This window comes from Rousettus aegyptiacus, unplaced genomic scaffold, assembly GCF_014176215.1.
Source record: "Rousettus aegyptiacus isolate mRouAeg1 unplaced genomic scaffold, mRouAeg1.p scaffold_m13_p_17, whole genome shotgun sequence".
Taxonomy (NCBI): domain Eukaryota; kingdom Metazoa; phylum Chordata; class Mammalia; order Chiroptera; family Pteropodidae; genus Rousettus; species Rousettus aegyptiacus.
The window spans coordinates 44,449,574-44,474,817 of NW_023416292.1; the positions used below are offsets into that span (position 1 = coordinate 44,449,574).

Here is a 25,244-nt window from a genome sequence, read left to right on the forward strand (position 1 = left end):
TGCATACTTGTTCCCCAAGATGGCATCCGGTTTGCCATCACTTCCTATTTGGCTGTACATGGTTATTTAATATATTATGTGAGTTGCTAACAGTTAAAAATGAGGCGATGAACCTGAAAATCTAGATTTGCAACTTCTCTCCAGAAATCAGGTGACCTGGTAACACTGGGGCCACCTTCCCACATAGCCTGGTCTCAAGTCTGGAGTCAGGGCTGTCCCTCAGATGGGCACAGGCTCATTGTGGGCCTGCTCCGGGTCCTGTGGGCATTTGAGTTTGGAGCGTTAGCCTTAGGGTATTAGGTTGGAAATCAGCGAAGCCCAAGTGGTTTTCTTTTCGTGTTTCTTGACCATAGTTTTTCTTGATAAGGAGTTATTTACTTCATAACTCCTCCAAGTTGTTGAGGAAAAGGGAATTTGGGACAGGGACTTGTGACATCAGTTAGCCATCTCATTTTGTCTATGGTGCCCCACCCTCCCTTTTATGTAGCCTAAGCTTAATGCTGGATATTGTATGCTTAGAGTACTGTTCCTTTCAGGGGCATTATTGTTAGAACACAACTCAAAGCACACATTTAAAGAATTAAATGGAAGTGACAGTGGCGGGATTTCAGATACTGCTGCTCTGTGTCCATGTAATCTCAGCTCAGGAGTGTGTAAGTAGAGAAACAAGACTAGAGCACTCCCTTTTCTGATCGTTATGGAGACGTGGAGCCAGTTACTAAAGGGGCGTTGCACGTATGGAAATCTAAGGGTTGGGATCCATGTGCCCGGTATGGCAGCTGTAGGTCATAGGTGGCTGCTGAGCACTTGAAGTGTGCTAGTCTGAAGCGAGAGGTGCTGTGTCAGGTACACACTCATGTCAGAGGCTTACTGCGAAAGAAAGAATGCAGAATGTCTCAACAACTTTTATATTGATGACATGTTTTAATGACATTCTGGAAAAATTAAGTGAAAGAAAATAAATTGTTAATTTCATCTTCCTTTTTTTACTTTTTAAAAATGTGGCTACAAGAAAATTTAAACTTTATACTTGGTCCCCATTGTGTTTCGTTTGGACAGAGTGGTTCACAATTCTGCAGTGTATGATGGAGACCAGCCTGTTCTCTGAGCTTTGGTAAAGTACCAAGAACAAATGTGGACAGACCGAATGGGAAATGGTTTTCATAGTTCTTGGCTTTAGTAAAGTTTGTACCTAACTGCTCACTGTAGTGTTTTTGGTGCATTTAGATGGATGCAAAGTTGCTGTCTGACTTATTTAGCTGTCTTGATGATGTGTGTACAGTGGTCAGAGCATGGTCAGGAAGTTGCTGGGTGGAATTCAATCTCTTCTACTTAATCTTGGGTCAATTATTTAACCTCTCTGAGCCTCACAGTTTCGTACTATAAAATAAGGACAGTGGGGAGTTACCCTGTTGTGTGAAGATTTGGGTAATAGTGTGTGTAAAATGCCCAGTGTAATATCGAGGATGCAGTGTTAGTACAGTGAATAATTTTTTACTTCTGTTTAATTATCATTCCTGGTAGTATGAAAAAATTTCACTTACTTCTTCTGTGCGCTAGGAGGAAGGCTGCCCCCAAAACTCAAGAAAAGAGACCTTCTTGCTTATGTGATGTCATATTAGATCTACCAGCAAACATTTATAAATGGACTTTTTCCCATTCACTGCTTTCAAGGCACAGGTTTGTATTTTAAGGAGATCAGTCTTTTCTCTGTTGATGCTCAATATTTATTGAAACCCAGCAGTGGAGTAGATGACAGATACTCTGTTTTAGAAAGTATTGGACACCTTGAATTTTTAAAGAAGTTGGGAGCATGGCCGTGGGTACAGTATAAAGTGATCAGTGCATTGCCCCGTAAATGATCCCAGATGCCAGGAACTGTACAGGTGAGGATGATGATGAGGATAAGGAGGGCATAGTGACCAGAACCCAGAACCATGTGGTAGGAGATACCCACCTGTGCATCATCTTGCCCCCTCCCTTTGCAGTTTTCAGGCACACACAAGGGTACTTTGCGATTTTTTTCTTTCTTTAAGACAAGGCTAAGTTTTCCGCATCTTTAAACTATTATTTTGTGCTTATGGAACTTATTAAATGTAGTAGAAGATTAGTGTGTAAACCCTGGGAGCATCTGCACTAGTTAACTGCTAGGGAAGCCCTAAGTGGGAGAGCAAGGCACCAGGAAGAAGTGGCAGTTGTTGTGTGTCCTTTATCTCTTCTAGGTCATAAAGGAATTGGGACCCAGAAACTTGGAGTTTGGGACTCTGAAGGCCCATGGGTGATCTGCTTGCAGATAAGAGTACATAGATTAGAAATGTGTTTTTAAAGCTTGTCTATGTTCCCTTAAACCTATTAAAGATACCACATTAATCATTCTCTGGCTCACATCGTGTTTCTTGCTCAACCGGAAGGCAAGTCTTGTATCTCCCACTTCTTTCCACAGATTGACTTTGCTTGGCAGTGACTTTCAAATGACTAGTAGAACTCCTTGCTAGAGTAGCTCTGTATTATTGATGGACAGGCTTATTACATGCAGATTACTCCGATAGTATATATAGACATGCTTTGCAGGCTAAAACTTCTTTATAACATGGAAAGTCATTACTACCCTGACCATGGCTACTGGCCATGGTATTCACTGGAAATCACCTGCATATTCCAACCATCCACCCTGCCACCATGTCTTGGTAGGTGTGTTTTCACGTTGGTCCTGCTGTCCTGCTTGGATGTGGCCAGTATTTCATGGCCCTCAGGAGCCTGACTTTACCCACTGACTGTAGGTTCTGGTTGTCTTGCTTAGTATGTGACAGCCACTTTGCAATAAGAATCCTCTGATTCTTAACAGGTAAGCTCTCCTCCTGAATTATATTATTATATTAAGTAATATGTTATAACTATATAATAATCACAGTAATAATAGAAACCAAAACTGATTGCTTACTATTTGCCAGATACTCTCATAATTATTTCCTCTTAGTTGATCCTCTCAACAACCCTAGGAGAGAGATGCTGTCATTATCCTCATTTTACAGGTAATAAAAATGAGGTGCATGGAGGCCAAATAACTTGCCCAGTCTCAGGCTTGAGGCTGCCAGAACCCGGGTCTGTCGCAGAGTAGCTCCTGAGCTTTTTAACCTTGCTTATTACTATGTGACCTCTGCTTATGTAGTTTTCCTTCTCTCCTGCCACTTGTCTAAGAATTCCTCATCTTCAAATGCAAGTTCCACCTTGGAAGTGACATTTTTATTTAGGATTTTAGGTTAAAATTTTATGTACTTTTATTCTTCCCAATCTGAACCAACTAGAAGATGGCTGGCCTCTCTCTGTGGTTTAAGCCCTTTACATTGCATTTTTTTTTTCCTGATTGTTTCATGGGCATCGATCTTGATTTTTCAACATAATTGTGAGTACTTCCAAGTTGTGGGCACTTCATATGTGTCTCTTAAATGTTCCAACATACTTAACATAGTAGCAAGTGTGCTCATGAGAAAACATTTAAGAAATATATGTAGAGCATTTGGGGCAGGCACTGTGGGTGGGCTGACAGCTCCATTACCACCCTCTTCTTCTTAGCCTATAGAATGGTGATTAGTCTAAGAGTGGTTCTCAACCAGGGACTGTTCTGCCTTCCTGGGGAGGTTTGGCAATGTCTGGAGACATTTTTGATGAGCACAGCTGGGGGTGCTAGTGGCCTCTGTGGGTAGAGGCCAGGGCTGCTGGTAGATATCCTGTCAAGCACAGGCCAGTCCTGAACAACAAAGAGTTATCAGGCTGAGGCCGAGAAAGCCTGGTTTAGAGACAGCCATGTGATTCATTCTGGCCAATAAAATGTAAGTGGAAGTCTGCCAGGGCTCTGTGTTTTCTGAGACAGGAGCTGTCCCTGCCTGTGTTCAGTTTCTTCTGCCTTCAATGGCCTTGAGCCTGGAGGAGACAAATGTGAAGATAAAAGCACACGAAGGATGGCAGAGTGAAAAGATAAAAACGTGTTTGGGTTTTCTCATATTTGTAGCCAAACACATTCCTAACTAATACACTACAGAAACCTGAGCTGGGAAGGGCTTAGCCCAGTGTCTCACCTACTCAAGAACTTCTACTCCAACATTCCTGGTTGCATAACTCAGAGAGAGAGAGAGGCTAATTTTGCAGATCTTGAGTCATTCAAAAATTCTCCCTTACTTTGACTGAAATCTCACCCCTGGAGCTTCTACTCACGGACATAGTTTTAAGCCTGGCAGGGATTTTCTTGGCCAGTCTCTCCCACACTCACATGTCTGTGGAACGTCGTCCTGATCCCTCTAGTCAGCAGGTCTGCTGACAGACCCTCTTTTCCAGATGTTCCCAAGGGATGTAGATTAGAACATAACACTCTCGGACCAGCCGTCAGAGCCAGAGTCCAAAGGCAGAGCCGTCAGAGGATGTCACCTCTGGGGCTCATCAGCCCTTTGGTTTCCTATGTGGGACTTCGGAATCAGTGCAGAGATTCTAGGTGCTTCTCACATTATGACGATGCGAATGAGCGGAGGAAGGAACTTTCAGTGCCTCGAGTGTCCCTGTTATGTCCTACATGTTTGGGACACGATGCCAGGAATACCACCTTCCTCCAGGTAACCTGTGTTTTCTGTCTGTCCACAAATAAGTGCCTCAAAACCTTTCCGAGTAAATGTCTGCTATCATCTGGACTTGTCTTTTCCTCTTTTGCTTTCTCTGCAGTGCGGGATGCTATTCCTACTGGGTATCTTTTAAAATTTTTAAAAAATTTATGGTAAAAAATTTACCATTTGAACCATTTTTAAGTGTGCAATTCAGTAGTGTTGAATGCATTCACATCATTGTGCCCTGAATCTCCAGAACCTTGTCACCCTGTCTGCTGATATAGGTCTTTATTGCACACCTTTGCCCTGCTGCTCGTCCCCTTCCTACCAAATGCTCCTGCTGAAGCTTATCGTACAGGACAGAGGCTCCTCTGGCCAGACTGTCCTCTCTCTAAGACTACTAAACCAGCCATTCAGTGAATTAGCCCCCGTTTCATACCACATTTAAAAGCTCCCTAGCTGGAAGTCAGCGTGGGGTTTGAATAGCTGGAGTTTGGTTTAAAGAGGAGAAATGTTTTTTGAGGGCAGCAAAAATTCTCACTCAATAGGCTACAGACCTCACCAAATAACTCAGTTGAATATTCTCTGAGCTTAGCACAGGTCGCCGCATGGAAATATGGACAGGGCTTTTTTTCTCTGGCATTTCTCCCTCTCGACTAGCTGCTGTGGCAGCTCCCTTATTTCTTACTGCCCCCGGCATCCAGGCCCTTACCTTGCTGGGACTGGATCACAGGTGTTGGGTGTTGTTTGATTTTGAGTTAATTGGGCTTTCCGCTGCTAGACTCTTATGTGGTTTCTTGAATTCATGAATTAGGCATTAATTTGTGTTTACCAGACAGACACCCTGGCAATCTGTGGTCTGTCCCGCTGACTTGCTTTTTGAAAGATACTATTTGTGCAGGCTTCAGGAAATGGAGGGAAAATGGAATCCTCTCCAGGGACCCTTTAACCTCAGCCTTTTCCTTACTTCCAACTCTTATCTGTGCAGGTGGGTTCGTCCTTACTTGAGAATTGCAATTTTAGTGGAATTATCTGTCTGGTGGGATGAAGCCTGTGTTCTGAGATGCGGTTGTGTTATTTTTGTAGCCACCTGTAAGGGTTGAGGAGCGAATTATCCCCAGGAGGACTCTTCTCTAGAATAAACTGTTAAATTGGATAATTGGGATTTCCTAGTTAGGGTGGTTCTTGTCAGATTCTTTTTTTTTTTTTTTTCACAGTTGCAAAAGCACTTGATATTTCAGGTTTCCAAATATGTGCCACAAAAACTCAACATAGCCTAAAAGCACATAGATGTTCATGGTGTTGATATTCTAATTGTTTAGTGTTTAATAAGCCTTGAGAAGCTATTGCTCACCGTCCATCCTGAGTAGGAGTATGATTCCCAGCTCAGGGGGAACAGCCTGTAATTTTGTGCTTAAGGAAATAAGCTGGAACTACTTCCTTAAGTGGGTGGTAAATGAAGTTAAGGTGCAAATATTTCACTTTACCCACTAAGGATGGACTAATGTAGCATGACGGGTCCACTGTGTTTTGGTAGAATGTTATGAACGCTTCCAATTTCTAGCTGTGATTGTCTTGGACTTCACAGTCATATACTTGTAGATATATGCCAGGGCAGGATGAAACTTTTTAGTTAAAACTGAGCTATTTATAAGGTTTTAGACCTCAAATTTGGACCAACTTGTTTTGTTTGCTGGGTTTGTCCATATAAGGGGTCTCACAGAGGTACCTTATGTGAGTTAAAAAACTTGTTGGTAATAAAAATAATATTGGTTAAAAAAAAACACTTATATGTGTACCAATCCTATATATGTTGCATCTTGGCTGTTACCTTCAAACAGTGTTATATTGGCTGTTAATTTTCTTGCATGGAATAAAAGAGGGATTTCATTTCTGGGTGAAGCATTGTAATTCTTAAACTTTCATTTCTGGTCATGTGAGATGGACAGTAGAAACAAAGTAGGAATGTGAAGGGTAGGAGAGGTGTTATTGCTTTAATGTGATGTGTGAAAAATATGTAGGAGTTTCTCTTTTCTGGAGGTTAGAGCACATGCTATAGATAAATAAGAATAAAAATTAGAAAGCTTATAAAGAACATCGTGCCTATCATACTTAAACATTACAATATTTATAAAGCATATCATGGACTATTTAAATTTAGGGCAGAGTTATGTTCTCATTACAAGGAAGTGATGCATCAAGCAAGTGTAAGTCACTAGCTTCTTATCTGAGAATCCATAACTGTTCAAGGCTGGTCCCCTAGCAGACGGTGGCAGCATATGCCATGCACGTCAGAGACATAATGCAAGGAAACACACTGCAAAATGGTGGAACTTAGTATATAAGCAATTTAAGAAATAAAATGGCGCAAGGAAGGTCCAAGATAGGAACAACAATCACGTGTTAGTCATATGTGATTCCTATCAGGCATCATGCTATAGAAATCTCTTAGGATGGCAGTTTTATGATATGGTTGCTATGGCCAAGAATACTGATTGTTTCTCCCAGTTTTGGGGTCTAAATATGAATGCATAATCATGCTACATGTGATTTGTTCTGTGTTGTGTGTGTATCTATTGTTGGGATCATGGTTTGTCCTTTTCTGACAGGATGGGTGTGGGGGTTCTGTGCTCACAGGCTTCTTGGGTGCTGTAAAGGTAAGGCTCCCCCTTGGTTCTTTGTTGCTGGGCAGAAGGCTATGAATGCTGCTGGGGCTCAGGCTCCTCCATGCTGGCCAGAGGGGAAGCTGGAAGGGCTTGGACTCCCGGATTTATGCTAACACCATTAAGTCCTGCTGCTGGAAGACTTTAATGTGCTGTCAGTGAGCTGGTGTTTGAGAACCACGTGACAGGCAGGTGGCTTCTCTGAGCTCACTGAGGCTCTTTCTGCCTGGCGATGAGGAGCTCCTGGCAGATTTGTCATGGCCCAAGAAAGGCAGAAGCATCGGCCATTGAGCTGGCTGGGTGCTCGAAGACAAACATGAAGATACTCGGCAGAGGGAGACTTGGGGCAGGCACACAGCCTCTTGGCTAAGTCTAGCGTTTCGGGTGTGTGGGGTGTGGAATTGGCGAGGAGGCACTCTGATGACACAGCAGGCATCAGCTCAGTGGCATGCCTGTTTTTCTCCCCTGATGCTGGGATTGCCTTCCCTTCAGTGTTGCAGCAAGAACTGAAACAGGAATCACTTCCTTTGAGCACCCTGCTAAGTGCAGTGGGGGTAAGGGGACCACCCAGAGGCTTTGTCCTCATTTTTGAAGCCTTTGAGTCTGGCTCTTCTCTTAGGGGTGTTTGGACCAGTGTAAATTGAGGGTTTGGCCAAATCTGGCTGAATGGTTTATCCTTTTAAAAAAAGTGAAAGCACTTTTTTTGAAGTGAAAAAAGTTTTTACTTATTTTAGCACATGGCGTGATTGACCTAATGAACTTGGTCATATTACAGGAGTAAAGCAGGACTTTATTTTGCAGTTAGGCAGGGCCTTCATGTCGCAGGTGTCAGTGTCCAAAGGGCCTCCAGATAAGCCGTCATTCAGCCTCTGAGGGGCGGGGGCGGGAGCCTACAATACGGTCATTGTTCACTGTCTTCCCACTTAGTTATTTTAAAAATTGTGCAGCATTTAAAAGCCTATTAATAGAGCGTTGGATTAGGAATAAAAGTACTCAAGTTTTCCCTCCTTCCATCAGTGTTAAAAGGAATTCAGGAAAGTCATTATTTCCTGTGTGTCTGAGCGGAGGAGGGTAAGAGGGGGAAGGAACAGATTCACTTTCTTTGAAATAAGAACATCATATAGCAAAGGGTGAGAATATAACAGACATGTGAGCTCCTAAGAAAACTTTCACAGACCATTACTATGGAATTTCACTTGCTCAGCGGGCGGATTTAGAATTTTTCTGCTGACTTTCTCATCTCCAACTTGTTTAGTCTGTAGGAGCCTTGTGTTCTGGAATCTCATTGGGCTCTTTGCTAAACCGTGGGCACTTTTGTTGTTGTGGTGTCAAATTTAGCTAGATTACCAGAAAATATTTCTTTTCACCAAAATGCGTAATTTTTTCTTTGTTTGATTTTCTGGGTCAGCGAGAGAAGTCCTAGACAGCCAAGGTAAAAACTGCTCGAATTATTGTAGCCAAGAGGAAGGATTTGGCCCTGTGACACTGTAGGGGAGGACCGCTGAGAAAGCAAAGCAGAGGGACAGAGTGACACCTGTCCGCTGACATCTTAGTTCGTGTGAAGCATTATGACTAGACCTAGCTTTGTTTCCTATCGAGGAATGGATATGCCTGCAGCCGTATGCCCGTGACGTTAGGATTATTAATTGGAGTGGAATGTCTGCCCCATTGCTGTTTTGCTCAGCAACCTGGAAGCGCTGGAATGCTTGGGAAGCAAAGCGCTCCTGGTTAAGTAGAAGTTTTATCTGAAACTCGTTTCAGACGTGTTGGAAGTGTTCCTAAAATGCACGAGTGTGCCTTTGGAGTGGAGTACTCAGTGAGATCACTCTGTTATCCTCTAGTGATTGAGACATTTTTTTTCAGTACCTCATGAATTCATGAGAAATTCTTTTTTCCCAGATCTTAACATTAGAATATTGCTGTAATAGAGCTAATTTTGAAGTGTGTATTCTTCAAATATTTTGTTTTTTTTTTTTTTTGGAAAATCCCTAATTTTTCTCCTACTTATTATCCTGATTAACCTCTTTTTAAAAATATTCTGAATATATGGTTTAATTGTGTAGTTAATTAATGCTTCTGTAAATTGGAACAGGGCTTATTCCTATCAATGGAAATGTGCGATTGCAAAGCAGTGTCTTTGGCCTGGACAGACCTGTGAATGGAATGAAGCTTGTTTTTGATCATTTCTGCCTCTCTTTTTCTCTTCTCCTGTTCTTCCCCAGGATCTATGGTCTTCGCCTTCCTTCTTGTGCCCCATCCAAGCCTCACCTCAGCAAGTTCATTGACATTTGGAATTCATTCGTATGACTTTAACCTTAAGTCATCTTATAAAATGACTTAAATTTAACTTGTTACCTCTTCCAGGGAGAATTACATTTAGAGCCTTTTCTTATTTTAGTATGAAAACCTCTACATCCTGCTAAAGGAATTTCAGGACCTATAGTTTTGAGTACGGATATCTTTAGTCATGAGCTTATTATTTCCATGAGTTTATTTCTTGTAATCCCATCACGTTGTAAACTGCTGTTTTTGTCATGAGTGGAGCGGACCCTCAGGAGACCACCGGCATCATATAAAACCTTTGTATCAGAAAGTTTCTGCGTAACTGCCAGAAAGAAGCTCTTTTCTCAACTGAGAGACTTAAATCAGGAAAAGTCACTTCTCCTGTGCTCTCAGTTGTCATCCTGTAATTGTACTTACATTGACTTTAGTTCAGCAAACGTTTATTGAAGGCCAACTGCATGCAGTTAAAACCACTGTACTAGCTATAGAAAAACCATACATTTCTCTTCCAAAGTGTAATAGATGTAGAAATTCGGGTAGGGAGTAGCTAACCGATGTAGATAGACTTTCCAAATTATAGACCTTGGGAGCGTTTCTCTGGTATAATAAAATGATTTTGTGATCAAATAAATTTGGGGAAAGATGGGTTACATGAAGTTGGATGGGAATTTTCTTTTCTACTAGAGCTGCCAGAGGGAACACACTATGTGGTATTTCCCAAATTTATTTGATTATGTATCTTTTGCTTATTTTTAAATTATTTCATAGCTTCTCAGGGGACTGGTGTTCCTTGAAGAACACTTTGGAAAATGCTGCTCTACATCATGAAAGTATTTTTTCAACTCTTTAGAGGACTCTTTTATATTAGCACAAATATGTTTATTATTCAGAGATAAAATAGTCTTTACACGTTGTGGTCAGTGGATTCTTGTTAATAAGTTTCTCCATTGGTTTCCAAAAAAGTGTTTATAATTCACCTGAATATTAGTGTGAAGAGCTGGGTCCAACAATAATGGTGGTGATAGCCTTTATTACACGAGCCAGAAAGAAGCACGTTTCTCAACTGAGAGACTTAAATCAGGAAAAGGCACTTCACCTGTGTGCTCACTCGGGTACAAAGTCTAAAGTGGGAAGGAGGAACCTGCAGTTCTGGTCTACAGGTGAGGATCACTTGCCCCATGTGCCCCGTATGGAGCATTCGTAACACTCCAGGCATTGTTTAAGGTGATGAGATTTTAAAAACACTCATTTGAGATCATCGTAGATTCATGTGCAGTTGTAAGAACGGACATTGAGAGATCCTATATATTTTTTACCCAATTTCCTTGTAATAACATGTTACATAACCATATTACGATCAAGAAATTAGCACTGATACAATTGTCAGCCTTATTTAGATTGCATAGGATTTACATGTCTGATGAATGCTTGTGTGTGTTTACTTCTGTGCAGTTTTCTCACGTGTGAAAATCCGCAGTCAGGATACAGAATAGTCCCATTACTAGGATCCCTCCTATATCCCTTCTGTACTCATAGCCAACTCTTCCTTCTCCTCTCCCCAACCCTGACAACCACTGATCTTTCTCCATCTCTGTAATTGTCATTTCAAGCATGCTTTATAAATGGAATCACAGCAGTAATCTTTTGAGATTGGCCTTTTTACACGCTGGCCACTTTAAACCTGCTGTTTCCAATCTTTAGAAAAATCTTACACTGTAGGGACTTTGAATTATCTTCCATGGATGAGGTGAAACCTCTGAAAAGTGAAGGCATACCCAAGGCCGCACAGCTTGTGGACCAGGCAGGGAGCCCAGATACTCTCAGCCTTGGCTCCTTTGACTCAGACCTGACCTTCCTCCGGGATCTGGGAACTCACATTCTGTTCTTTTATGTAAACAGTTCTCCTTTTCTCAAAATAAGAATTTTGGGAAATATGTATTCAAAATGAGGTTTCTTATGCTTTTTCTTTTCCTTTTTCAATTGTAACTTTTAAGAAAAGATTGAGTCACGTTACTATTATGTAAGGACAGAGGTTGAGTACTTTTTTTTTCCCTCCAGCTCTATTTTGGGCTGAATACCATTTTCAGAGTTTTCTGTGCCCACCTGTCACCACCTTGACACCTGAACAGCCCAACTAATGAGGATGGTTACAGTGTAGGGGATGAAGGTCGTGATCCTTGCACACCATTTGGTGAGTTGGTATGTAGGCATCTTTGACTTGCAGCATATCGAAGGCTGTGCTTGGGCTGCTAGCTTTGGTTGTTGGGGTGCTAAACATGCTCCCTGAGCCTTTGGAACTTAATTCGCTGCAAACTAGACACTATCACTGCACGTAGAGTGGTGAGAAAGCAAAACATACATGAATCACAGTACCGTCAGATGCTATATATTTAAGAGAGGACTCCAAATACTAGAAAACAATGAAGCATTTTGAAATCTCTGTGTTGGATACACTTTTAAACAAGAATATGAAACAATTAGCAAAATGGACATTTTTGTTGATCATTGAATTCCTCAGACATTCTTCTCTTTCAGAGTTTTTGAATTAGCTGTTCCTTGTCTGGTAAACTCTTTCCCAAGATTTCCACCTGGCTTGGCTTATTCCCTCACCTTCTTCAGGTCTCTGTACAATCACAATATTTTCGTTTCACTCTCGTATTCTCTGATATTTAAAATTACAACACCCCACCCCCACCCATTCTCCTTCCTTGCATTCTTTTTCTCCATCACATGTCGATGGGTATCTAACATGCCCTTATTTATGTGCCTGTGAATGGTTTTCCCTGCTAGAACATGAGCCTCCTTAAAATGGTGCCTGGCATATGTTAGATCTCAGTGGATATAATTTGAATAAGCAAATGTTTTCAAGAGTAAAATTGTGATGAATTAAGTTATAGGACAGAATGATCATGTCTGCATGGGTCAACTACTGGTAAGATTCTCATTTAAAATTGTTGAGTCAGTTTAGTACAAATGCGGTCTTTTCTGGCCTATGGGGAACATGTTCCTAGCTGTGACTTGTCCGATGGAAAATGATTAACTTTGGGGGAGCTCCTTCAGATGTAAAGGAAATTAACCAGCAGATCCGGGTAACTGAACCTTGCATACTATCCTAGAAATGTTTATACTTCTGCCAAATGGAAGCAGGAGTTCAGTGTTTGCATAACCACCTATGTAATTGCTCCTATTAGCATTCTAGCATGTATTTGCTGAGTGACACTTCAATTTTGCAATAAAAGTATTTTCACACGTTGGCTGCCATTGTGAAAATTGTTTCTCTCCTACATTTGGAAAGCTGATGCCACTGTTTTGATTGGGGTTGGGGGGCGGTGAGGTTTGCTGTGTGTGAGTGACATTTGCTTTCTTGGTGTACGGAGAATCATGATGGAGGTAAACTTCTGCTTTCAATTTTTCTTTTCTGGGCTGTTTTATTTTGTGCTAGGAATGGAAAAAGAACTATACATTGCTCTAGGGGTACTTTAAGTAATATATACTCTGATTCAAAAAAAAAAAACAAACCACTGTTGCCTTTGACAAAGTTGGGTAGAGGGAGGTGGAAGGCCTGGTCTCCCTGGTACTGTTTTAGTGGTTTGGGGAGGGGTTTGGAGGGTGGCTGCAGCTGCTATGGCTGGAAAAGACCTCCTGGGGGGCAGGGGGCTAACACCCACCTCCCTCCAGTACCTGTAGGACGCCAGCTATGTGAAGTGTGGCTGCGTGGGCTTTGGTCCTGTGTAAGAATGCCTGGAGGATAAAGCTTGGAGAGGAACGAGATAAGGGAGACGTGTATGCAGTCACCTCAGTTGAGTTACTTAAATCAAACTTTTTCCATTTCTTGAAATAATTTTCATCACCCTGCCCTAGAAAAAGTAGGCTGCTTGCAGAGATCTGGTTGAGACAGAATTATGAAGCCATTTAGGTTGTTAGCCAAGCACGTCACTCTTAGAACTCATCTAGCAGATAGCTAGCACCTCCTAGTAAGCACCAGCTACATATGATTGGTGTTTACAAATGGAACCAAAGATGAGCAGTCATTTTAGGGACAAACCAGATATAACCTGAGGATCTCAGAACACCAGATGCCAAACGATACGGTATATGACCAAGAACATAGGGCTGTTCGATTTTAGACTCCGAATCTTTCTACTAAAATATTTAAATTCTGTGGTCTTTACTCTCGAGTCCTCTGCTTACCCTTTAGAAATGGTTGAAATATTTGGATGTGGAATTAATGAGATTTTTGCATGTCTACAACCTTACTAAACAAACATATATCATTGTTCCTTGTCCCAGACACGTTTTTTTGACCAGAATTTTGAATTGGGCAAAATAGGTGTATAGAATGGTACAATTATTGTTTTACAGTGAGGAGTTAAAATGATAATGAAGCGGGTCGGCTTTAGCTGAAATGGTTACTTTGTCACGGCAGATGACTAAAACGATAATGAAGCAATTCTGTTAGGAGAGTTTTGTTTTTGCCATGTTAGCAGGGAAAATTTCATATGGTCCTACTTGCCAGTTACTTTGGCTGGTTTAAAAACCTTTACATGATTAGATTACAGGTTCTTTCTATTTTTGCTATAATGGAGGAGTTCAAGTAACCAAGTTTATCTGAATTTTTTGGAGTCCCTACTTAGGCTCAAATAACTAAGTCTAGTTAGGCTGGGTTTAAGTATCGGGTGGATCTATCTTGGGCTCTGTTCTTGGGAAGTCCCAGACGGGGAACTCATTATACCCCAGTTTTACCCATAGCATGGCCCCGTGCCACAGACACCATTAGAACAAGGTTTAATTTTATTTCCAACGAACGCATTGATTGTTCTAGCAGTCTATTTAACGGTTGAATGTAATACTGTATTTTGATTTTTTTTTCCAAGTTAGTTCAGAAATTACCACAGCTGCTTCTCAGTTAATCAGATGCTTAAGGCTCCTGTTTCCACACTGTATGGTTGCTGCATTTTTATGACATCACAGCTGTCTGGGGGTGGCTTCTGTGCCACCCCCAACCCCGCCCCCACCCACCATCTGCCTCCTCTCACTGCTTCCTCCCTTGCTGTGCTTTCAAGGTGGTGAATTTCCAAATAAGCTGCTGACTTCCCACCTGGCAGGGCCAGGCCTGAGGTTCACGGTAGCTTCTTTCACTAAGAGAATCTTTCTTGGCTACTAACCCCACCTCTGGAGCTTGGTCTCTGCTTAGGTGTTGACTCTTCCCCTTGACTTGGAAACTTGTGTAAGAAGACCGAAAGGTGCTTTCAGATGAAGCAGCTTTGTCTCCCTGCCATTTACCCTCTTGCTTTTAAACCTCAAAATGTTACTTGACGATAGGAGGTTGCAGTCAAGGTTCCCGATTATGAACGGGGTGCTGCTTACCTTGAGTTGTCTTCTTCCCAACAGTGTCTTCAGTTCCTGGCCTTTCTCCCCGTGAGTACCATCTACAGGGAGCTGTTTTTCCTTGTTTCCTTTTTTAAAGCTTCTCAGACTCTCTCTCCAGTGCTCCACAGCAAACTATGACAGTAGACATAAAAACAAGCACCTTAAAATAAGAATAAGTGAAAAAAAAAAGCCGTTGCTATTTTAGCCAACCTCATTAAAAAACAGTGATGAAGTATGTATGCATATAATTATACATAGAATTAAATATTTGAAATTAGCTCAGTAGGGGGCCTTCTTAATGCTTTTCTATGTGTGGGATTTTCATTTCAGAATGCGGACCTGGGCCCTTTTGTTGTACTTCAGACATCTTTTCTTTGGGGGCAGGAAAGAGAGGTAAAGGAGAAGAGAGTGTTCTTTTTGACTGTAGCTCCAGGGTTCTGTAAGAGTAGTGTTATTACACATGTATTAGAGTGGAACAGACCAACTTTTCCATAATCGTGTTTATTTTTGAGGGCGTGTGGTCTGGTGATGAATTCAGTTGTCAGATATAAAGACACGAATGAATGGTCTGGCTGTTAAATATGGAAAATAATTGCAAACTGTTTGCGTGATATGCTCCTAGGAGGAAGAAACAGGAATATTTTGTATTTTGCATAACTCTTATGGAGTCATGTAGTCACTTGATGTGGGATGATAGTCTTCTGAGATCTGTCTGCCTCATGGCTCTCCCTGCCTGTGAGCCATCCTAAGCTAGGAGCCATTCTAAGAACCACTAAAGGGCCAGCTGAAGGTAGAACCAGAGTTTTGTGTGTTTTCTTTCATAGCGGGTTTTATTGAGTATCTTCTGGCGAGATGTTGTTTATACCTTGAATCAAATAGACCCCAGTCGGAATCCTGGCTCAGCCACTTTCTAGTTGTGTAACCTCCACCAAAGTCTCAGCTACCTCATCTGTAAAACTGGAAAATGGTGATAGTGGCTACCCATAATGGTGATAATGGTGTATTTGATTCTCATAGGATTATTTTGAGAATTAAATAAGATAATACATACAAAGCATTTAGCATAGGCCTGACTGCATCGTTGACTTATGTATTAAAGAAATATATAATGTTTATTCTGCTTTCTAGAAGCTTACTTACACTCAAGTGAGGGCCACAGGTACATGTATAGATTCACGAAAGAGAGAGGGATATCAGCCTGGTGTGTGGATGGGAAAGACTGTATGGAGGAGTTGGGAATAGAGTCGCCATGTTGCACAGCCCAGGGAGCATCATTTACATCTTTGTGAATTGGTCCCTCTGAGTGGCACAGAGGCCTTGTTTGGGGTTTCAAGTGGACTGTGAAGGGTAGGTGGAATCTGGAGGGATGAGGGTACACTTGGCAGGAATAAACTAGGTTCTTTCAGAGGAAGATGAGACGTCTCAGCTGTCAGGAGAGCTGTTTGTGCTGAGGATGAGTAGGTGGCTGGGAGGTGTGAGATGGGTCCAGTGTTTTGCTTCTTTCTAAGTTCTGAAAACTGGAAGGAATGGACCTTCTGGTGTGATGAGTGCAGTTTGGGATAAAAGTCTCTGCTCTCTTCACAGTGTCTTCATCGAGTATCCTTTGCATAGGGCTGAGATCACTGTTTCCAAAAGGGCACTTTTCTGTCATAGCCTCTTAGCCTATCATAGTGAGCCACGAGGTTCACTTTCCCTTTCTGCCATTTTTTTTCTTTTACTTTCACATTACAGACCTTATTTTGTTAAATATCGTGTTTACTGAATACATGTGGAGCAATCAAGATGTCTTTTATGCTGGTTCAATTTTGTATAGTCTTCAATTTCTTTTTAACATCTTTATGCATTTTTTCTCTCCTTAACCTCTGGAATTTATTCTGCTCTTTAAGTGCTCTTAAAGGCTTTAAGTATATCATGGCATACATTAGGTGGCAAGAAAGATTTCCTTATCATTAGTCTTCTGGGTTTTTTTTTTTTTTTTTGGTATGTCTTTAGTAGATGTCACTTGTGAAGATGTAAAGTAACCATAATGACCAGAAGCAAATAGCATATTTGATTACCTGTGTCAGAAGGGGGAAATTTCCCCCTTCCCGTTCTTGAGTTCTTGTGGCTGGACTAATAATAGATTTGACATTAGACAGATTAACAGGAGAAAAAACAATTTTATTTGACGTACATGGGAGATCATAAAATTGATGCTCAGAGAATGACCAAAAAGTAGGCAGCTTTTATATTTTTTTAATTTTTAAAAATTTTTAAATTCGTGAGGTGTTACTTAGGTATCGGTGCTCATTAGTGAGGACTCTTAAGTAAAGTTTGGGCTTCAGTAGTAAATTAGTAAAAAAAAGTAACTGGGTTTGTTTATACACACTTTTCAGCCCTGAATTCCTTAACTCTGATGGTAAGGATGTCTTTCTCCTTGGCCCTCAGGTACAGGGAGGACGGCTTTTGCTGAGAGATTTATCTCCTGCTTTCAGGGGGACAGAGGGAGTGTTCTTGCACTGGGAGTTTCTTAAGTAACTTTAAATCATAGTAATTAAAATATGCCATTAGGAGGGCCTGCCCTGGGCCCCGACACTTGTAAATAACTTTAGCTCTGCAAATCTTCCAAATTATTAAAAAAAAAAACAAACAAACACACATTTAATGGATATTCAATGTGCCCTAAAAACAGAGGTCAACATACTTTTTCTGTAAAGGGCCAGATAGCAAGTATTTGAGGCTTTGCAGGCCAGTCTCTGTTGCAGACACTCCATTCTGCCTTCCTGGTGTGAAAACAGCTATGGACAATATGTAAATGAGTGGATGTGGCTGTTTTATTTACAGAAATAGCCAGAATTTTTTTCTCTGAGGTAGTCTGCTAACATCTTCCCTGAAGGAAAGAGATTTTGTTAGATTGGGAAGGTAAATGAAAAATTGAAATGAGATAAATCACAAAATTTCCAGCTAATTAACTCCACCAAAGACTAAAAAATTGCAAACTTTTCTTCTTCTGTTGTTTGAAGTAAACTTCATTTTTAATAATGAGTTCGTAAATAAACTTTGAATGTCTTTATCCATATATATATATTTTAAATACAGTGTCTAAGATTCAAAACAAGCCTCTCCATATTAGGCAATCATTTATTGTTTTCTTCATACCAGGCACTGTGTTGGTCATCGGAAATCCACAAATAACGTAGGCACAAACTTGCCTTTAGGAAGCCACAGTCTCGATTGTGCACTCACTGCCACCGAATGTGGGCTCAGGCCTTAGACCACCAGATACATGGCCCATGGTGCAGGAAACCTACACTGCAGAAGAGACTTTTTTGGGGTTCTACTCGTCTTTTCTCTCTCTACTGCATATGTAATGCAGTAGAGATTTCTGTATTTTTGTTTCTCTTTATTTGTGTATTGTTAGAGAAAGCCTACTTGAAGAATTTACAAATGGTAAAAATATTTGTTTTAACAATGTATAGTTACCAAAAATCTTAATCTTGATGATTCAAGAAGCTATGTGTTTTCCTGTCCTTTATAGTATTTACTTAGTCACCTAAATAGTCACCTAAATTCCTTTTTTTGAATTTACAGAATTATAGACCAGTCCCACCATATTGCAGAGGGTAGTATTCTCACAGTACTGAAATTCAAAAGTTTAAAAATTGGCCTGTGTCCAGCCACCTTTCCGGAGTGTTGTTCTTGGAACTGAGCCGTTTAGGCCCTTGCAGATTGGGCAAAGTTGTTGGGTAGAGGCAGGGAGGCAGTTCATGAAGGAGGAAGCCCTGGAGTCCAAGTGAGTGTGGAATGTGGACTCTAGGTGGTGGGGCCCGTTGAGCACCGACGGGGGATGACATTGCATGGACACCGGTTTGCTTTTTCTTACACGGGCTGAAAGTCATTTCTGTTTTTAAGATTTGCTTTCAGACTGTTAACTCTGGAGTAGAGAATCCAAGAGTATGTAGCTTCCACTTCATCCACCTTTCTTAGGGTCGTCCGTACCTCATTGCCCTGAGAAACTAAACGAAAGCCACAGCAGTACTGTCTTACATGATGAGTATAAATTCTGTAATCATTGCTGCTAATGGAAAGTATTTTGTTATGCACTTTATTCACATTTCTTTTCCCTTTGTCATCTTCAAAAGCACTGCTGCCTGTGATATTTTTGGATCGGTACAATATTTTTTCATTTTGCCCATCCGTTTATCCATCCAGACATTCAGTAAATATTTACAGATACCTACCATGTGTTGAGTACTTTGCCAAATGCTAGGGATACAGTTATTACTAAGATAATCTTCCCATAAAGGGTTCATTGTCTGGGGGTGGGGGAAACAGTTGGACACCAAAATAGTTAACACACTAGCTAAGTGCAGTGATAAAGGTTATGTGTAGCCTTTTAGGAGATCACTGTCATCTGGCACCTGGTTGACATGAGGCACCTGGTTGACGGAAGGAGGACAGGGCACCATTTAGGCATGGGGAATTTCACTGTTGTTACCACATAGTCTAGTGAAAGAGTGGGTTGAGAGGTAACACGCTTGCTCTGTGACAGAGTTTGGACTTCAGCCAGCTGGAGCCGTGGGGAAGTCTGTGAGGGGAGGTCAAGAAGTTAAGTGACACAGGCACATTTGTATTTTAGAAGAGTCCCTCTGATGACTGTGCAATGTGGTTTTCAGGGTCCAGGACTAGAAACAGAGTAAATAGGTGGGAATACTGAGGTATTTGAACTATTCAATCATGCATTTCATTTAGTAAACATTTATTGAGCACCTACTATATGCTATACTCCTTCTAGGCACTTGGAATATATGTTCACATAGGAGAACAAAAGAGAGAAATAGTAGTAAGATTTTGGGATTATTAATACCAAAAAAAAAAAAAAGCAGAATTTGCTGGTGTGATCATGACACACTTTAGAATACATGGCTGTTTTATGGAGGAGTAAATTGATTTGGGTTATTTTATCTTGGATTTTGGGTCATGCAACTCTAATATAGGAACTGGCCTCTTCTGTGGTGCATTTTGAGTAAAGTTTTAATAATTCAACTCTTGTGGTTTCAAACCGATGATTTCAGTCTTAGATTATTCTGAGCCTTAGACTCTCATTTTCCTGCTCATTAGCACCTCTAGCAGACAGTGGGAGGAGAAGGGAGATTTCAGGCTGATTTGCCACTTGTTAGCAGAGTTGGTAAAGAAGGTGATAAAATTAATAATTCATTTTTGAAATTGGTATGCAAATGGTCAGTGGGCTTGTTCTAGCCTACAGCTCCCAAGTGTGGGTGACCCATTATCTGGGTGTATGTATCTGGTGAGGGTGTGTGCGCATGCACACTGAGGGGCGAGATTAACTTTGGAATTGGGCGTGGGCAGGTAGCCCACTTAATTATTTTACCAACACAGTAATCACTTGCAGCACAAAGGAAGTTCAATATAAGGACATGACCTTTATTTTGTTATTTCCCTGATATTTGTCTGTTTTTACTTGAGCTTGCTGGTACAGTTCAGGAGTAGGAACTTGAAAGTACAAACAGAAATGGAAACTCCCTGGGGCACGAGGGAGATGACAGTGCCCACCTCAGAGGGTCATAGTGAGGGTCTTAGGAGTTAATACAAGCAAAGACTGAGGTCCAGCCCATAGTAAAAGTTACATAAATATTGACCATTATTATTGGTCTGCTTTTGAAAATGAATTGGAATTTGCATGGAATTAACAAGCAACAGGTGAGAATCATGATAATACTAGATCATGCAATATCTGGATAATATAAGACAACAATAATATATTAGATAAAACAATATATCACCATTTAACTTCACTAGCAATACATTTAATAGGTAGACTAGACATTTTTAAATGCTTGGATTTGAGGAAAGTTAAAAGTGTTCATAGTTGTAGACTTAAGTTAGCAAAATACTTGTTATGAACCTATGAGTAGGCACGCACTGCATTTGGGCTGTGACTTTTCTTTCACAGTCCCCAAGACAATAATTCTGAAGAGCAAATGCAGAGACCAAAAAGTCCGACTAAGTAGATAGTTCAGACTATCCGGTACTGTGCCCACTGTCCCAGTTTCAGGACAAATGAAACATTAATGTAAATCGTTCTGAATTTTCTAAGAGGTCTACACTTCCTTAAAGAGAATGTATAAACTCTTAAATAGCAATATATATTCTGCAATTCAGCAGCTTTTCAGCTGATGATTTTTATAGCCATCTTTAGATTTGAAGATGTGGAATTTTAAATTCTTACTTGGGGGCATTTCATTCAATTCAGCAAGCCATTCTTCAGATTGCACTGTCAAAGGTATTGAGCTCCACAAGGTGGGAGGGATGGAACCTAATGTGACTTGTTTCTTGGCTGTGACTTCTAAACAAAATGCACCTGCCATACATGTAGATGTTGATGACTTTACAATTGCAATGAAAATATTTTCAGTGCAAGAATGAGGCCTCAGGGGAGAGCATTAAACATATGCATAGTATGAAATGGAGAGTAATCACCACGTGTGAATGTGGGCCCACTTTCCTAGTGGGAAATGGCTTCTTTGCCTCTAGCTGTGAGTTGGTGAACAAAAGCTGTTACTTTGGATATCTTTTGGGAGACTGAAAAGGAAACACCAGAGGTATAGGGAGGCAGTTCATAAGAAGTGAAAAAGAGAAAGGACCTTCAGTGACAGGCGAGTGAAAGCAAAAGTCTTGAGAATTTGGGGCCTCCAAACCTTGTAGAGTCACCTTGTAATCGTGGTGTCATAGCTACAATGTGTGTACAAGTGTTGTGAAATAGTCTTGGTATCCATACCGTTGGGAAGTGCTACATTTGGCCTTGTTCTCTAGAACTCGGGAGACTTAGGCTGTAGAGTAAAGGCCACTGTTTCTTTGGTATGTCTATCCTGGTTGAAGCAGCTGAAGTTCTGTAATACAAATGAAGCTTCATGGTGTATTCATTTGGTAGGTTTTGAGGGTATTTTGCCCAGACAATGGCATTATTATTTTTCACCTTTGAAGGCAGATTTCTCTGCTTACATATGACAGGCATGATCAACAACACAAAAACAAGTCAGAGGGGAATTCTACTTCCATTGCTCATTGCCGGGGATTTCTTCCGACTAGCGCTGGGGAAGCCCACATGCCCACGTTTGCAAATTCAGCAATCAGCAAGCATTTCCAGGTGCCTGGAACTGTGCTGCTTCCTGAGCTTCTGTCACCTAAGGACACCCTCCCTATAGAAAATGCATGATTTTATTTCAGAAGACATAAGGAGGGACTTCCAGTTCTTACTTGGAGTCTGCTATGGACTGAATGTGTTCCCCCCAAATTCATATGTTGAAGCCGTAACCCCAATGTGATGCTATGTAGAAGTGGAGCTTTTTAGAAGCAATTAAGTAATGGTGGTGTAGCCCTCATGATGGGATTAGTGTTCCTGTAGAAGAGACCAGAGAGCTAGTTTGCTCCCTTTCTGCCACGTGAGACCACAGCAAGAAGGAAGAGGGCTCTTGTCAGAAACTGACATTGACTGTCACCTTGATCTTGGACTTTGCAGCCTCTGGAACTGGGAGAAATAAACGTTCGTTTAAGCCCTCCAGTCTGTGGTATCTGTTACAGCAGCCTGAGCAGACTAAGACAGAGTCTGTGGGCAGACTTCCAGGGAGTCTGTCCTTCAGCCTTTTGTTAAAAGTTTAAAAATCATGGTATTATCCATTATGTTTTTTTTTTTATAACTTCATCTTTAAGTCAGATTTAAAAATATATATATTACCTACTTAAGACGTATGTCATACTGGGAGTAGTTGGTCACTTTAAAGAAAAATCTAAAATGGAATAATTGCTGGAGTTGAACATCTGTGTTTTTATTCTGGATGCTCTGAAACATGAGTAACGGTGTTGGGAATACTTGAGTCAGCATGTGAAAAGAAAAAGCCAATGAGTTCAGTGTCTGCACAGTGATCAGAGGCAGTTACGCAGCGAAAGGCAAGCAAGTGCTTGCAGGGGCACCTACAATGAGCTTTCGTCTGTCTTGTTCTCTGGGTGCAGGACTCATGATAATTACAGGACGTATGCAATATCAGCAGAATGCAGGTTAGGAATTAAGAATCAGCAAGCAGACGTCTGCGCTTTCTGCGTAGGAAAATCTGCTCCGTGAGACTAGCCAGTGGCATTGCATCGTGCTGGGAACACCCCACTCAGCTGTTAAACAGGTGATTGGCTTAAAGGGAGTTTTTTCTAGACGCTTCACATTTTTTAAAGAAACAACCTAGACAACTCTTCAAGAAGTCACATTTTTTTGGGGGGGGGCTTTTATTATTTGTGTGTTTTCAAATGTGTGAAAGAGTTTTTAGGATTGGCTGTATCATTTGATTTGAAATAAATAAATAGACCTAAAATAAATCTGATGGTGTGCTTTATAAGCAATATTTAACTAATTTAGAGGCAGCTGTTTGTACTCTGCAGGGAACATTATATTTCAATAATGTTTCACTAATTATCCACTGTTATTCACAAATATTTCACTAATAATTCACCAAAATCTTCATATTAAGGGTAGGAGGCTGGTGGTATTTCTCACTGGGCATCACTCTTCCCAGGCCATCCTTCCAGAGAACTTTGATGGTTACACTGCCAATATTGAATATGGAACCCTGACCATGAAAGAATGAATGCCACTGAGCTGTCTACCCTGGGATGCCGAGTGATGATGAATTGCACCAGCAAATGCTGACGGGAGCTCTAAACATTTTCTCCCATTGTCCTTCTCACACAGCTGTCTATATGGTGTTCAGATCTTATAGAAGATGATGGGTCGAAGTTGGTCTGCAAGTTGACTCTCTCCTTCCACAGTCTTGTCAGGAATTGCTAGAGCTTTATTGTTCAATATGCTAGTCACTAGCCACATGTGGCTGTTTAAATTTAATAAATTAGTTACAATGAGGTGTAATTAAAATTATGTTTACATTAAAAATTCTGTTGCCGTAGCCACATTGCAAAAGATCCATAAGCCACATGTGGCTAGTGGCTACCGTATTGAATAGCACTGCAAGTTCTTTTGGGCACTCATGTCTATAGAGAGGCAAGGGCATGCCCAAAGTCACACAACTAGTCAGTGCAGAATCAGGAATTTGCATAAGTTTAACAATTTTTCTCATATATCATTCGTGTAGCCTTCTTCCCATTTGGGTATCTCAATTGGAACTAAATATTTTGTTCCTGGATAATCCACATCTTTCTTCCAAACTGTGAGAGACTCAGTAATAGAATTAGAAATTAGTTCTTACTGCATAATTCTAGTTTTACAATATCTGTGATTCATCTTAGGCAGTTTTGTGTGTGTGTGTGACATCACCTATAGTACAGTGGCAGTTAATCTTACACACCAAAACTTGTTCACCCTGGCGTTGTGATGCCCATCACATAGGTATATGTGGGGATCTAGATGGGGATCTAGATTCTCAGGGTATTGGAGGAGTTGGAGGGGACTTTCAAAGGCATCTAGTTTAACTTTGCACACTCCTGTGCAATATTCTTGACAAGAATGTTGATGGTGAAAGCCCAGTCTTATAAAAGAGTTCACTTCTTTCTTCGCCTTCTAATTGATTTTGGGCTCACTTTGTTTATATTAAGTTAACATGTTCCTCCCTTTAATTTCTATACATTGGTCCTGGTGGGCTCACAGCAAAAGATCTGCTCCTTCTGAAACACGCAGCCCTGCAAATATGTGAAGACTGATTTCCTGCCATCCGATGTCTCTTCTCTATGCTAAGTAGACCTAGTTCCAACAGCTTTTCCTCATGTGGCATGTCTTACAATCCTCTCACCACCCTGCCTGCATCTGCCTGGACCAGCTCACATCTGTGTGATTGAAAGTTTCGCCTCTCATCTGAATGTATGTCATGGCTAGATACATTTGGAAAATCTGAGTAAGCCATTTTTGAGGAGAAAAAAGCGGCTAGTAGTAGTTACATGTAGGAAATATATTAACTTAATTTCCTTTGGTAAGAAGAAAAATAGTCTGTATGTATTACTTTTATAATCAGAAAATATTCAATTTTAATAAAAATAATATTTCTGTTTATAGTCAGTGTATTAGGTAGAGCTTGGATTTAGTGACTAGAACAAGAAATAATGTTCTGTCTCTCCCTCGCTCTCCTTTTTTTCCTTTCCCCTTGTCCATCCCATCTGTTCACCAGTCTTTGTGCCTGCTGTGTGTCAGGAACTGGGCACACAGTCATGGACAGGAGAGTGAGTTCATCTCACTCTTATCGAATTCTGTTGACAGCAGGAAGGGCCCAGTAGAACCATATTTAATTCTCTGTAATGGCATTTGTCAACTATGTAGGACCCTCAGCAGGTCTTTCAGTCTGTT

General features: G+C 40.9%; 1 protein-coding gene across 7 annotated transcripts in view; it reads left to right on the plus strand.

Annotated features, from left to right (window-relative positions):
• Positions 1-25,244, plus strand: part of CARMIL1 (capping protein regulator and myosin 1 linker 1) — a 262,957-nt gene that overhangs the window by 53,390 nt on the left and 184,323 nt on the right. The window contains exon 1 of one of the 7 annotated variants that reach the window (XM_036235258.1): positions 3,764-4,604. The exons of the other annotated variants lie outside the window; for them this stretch is intronic. Within the exon in view, the coding sequence (XP_036091151.1) occupies positions 4,416-4,604 (189 nt within the window). The 5' untranslated portion in view covers positions 3,764-4,415. Of the gene's footprint in view, positions 1-3,763; positions 4,605-25,244 lie in introns of those variants that run through there. 7 annotated transcript variants of the gene reach the window in all.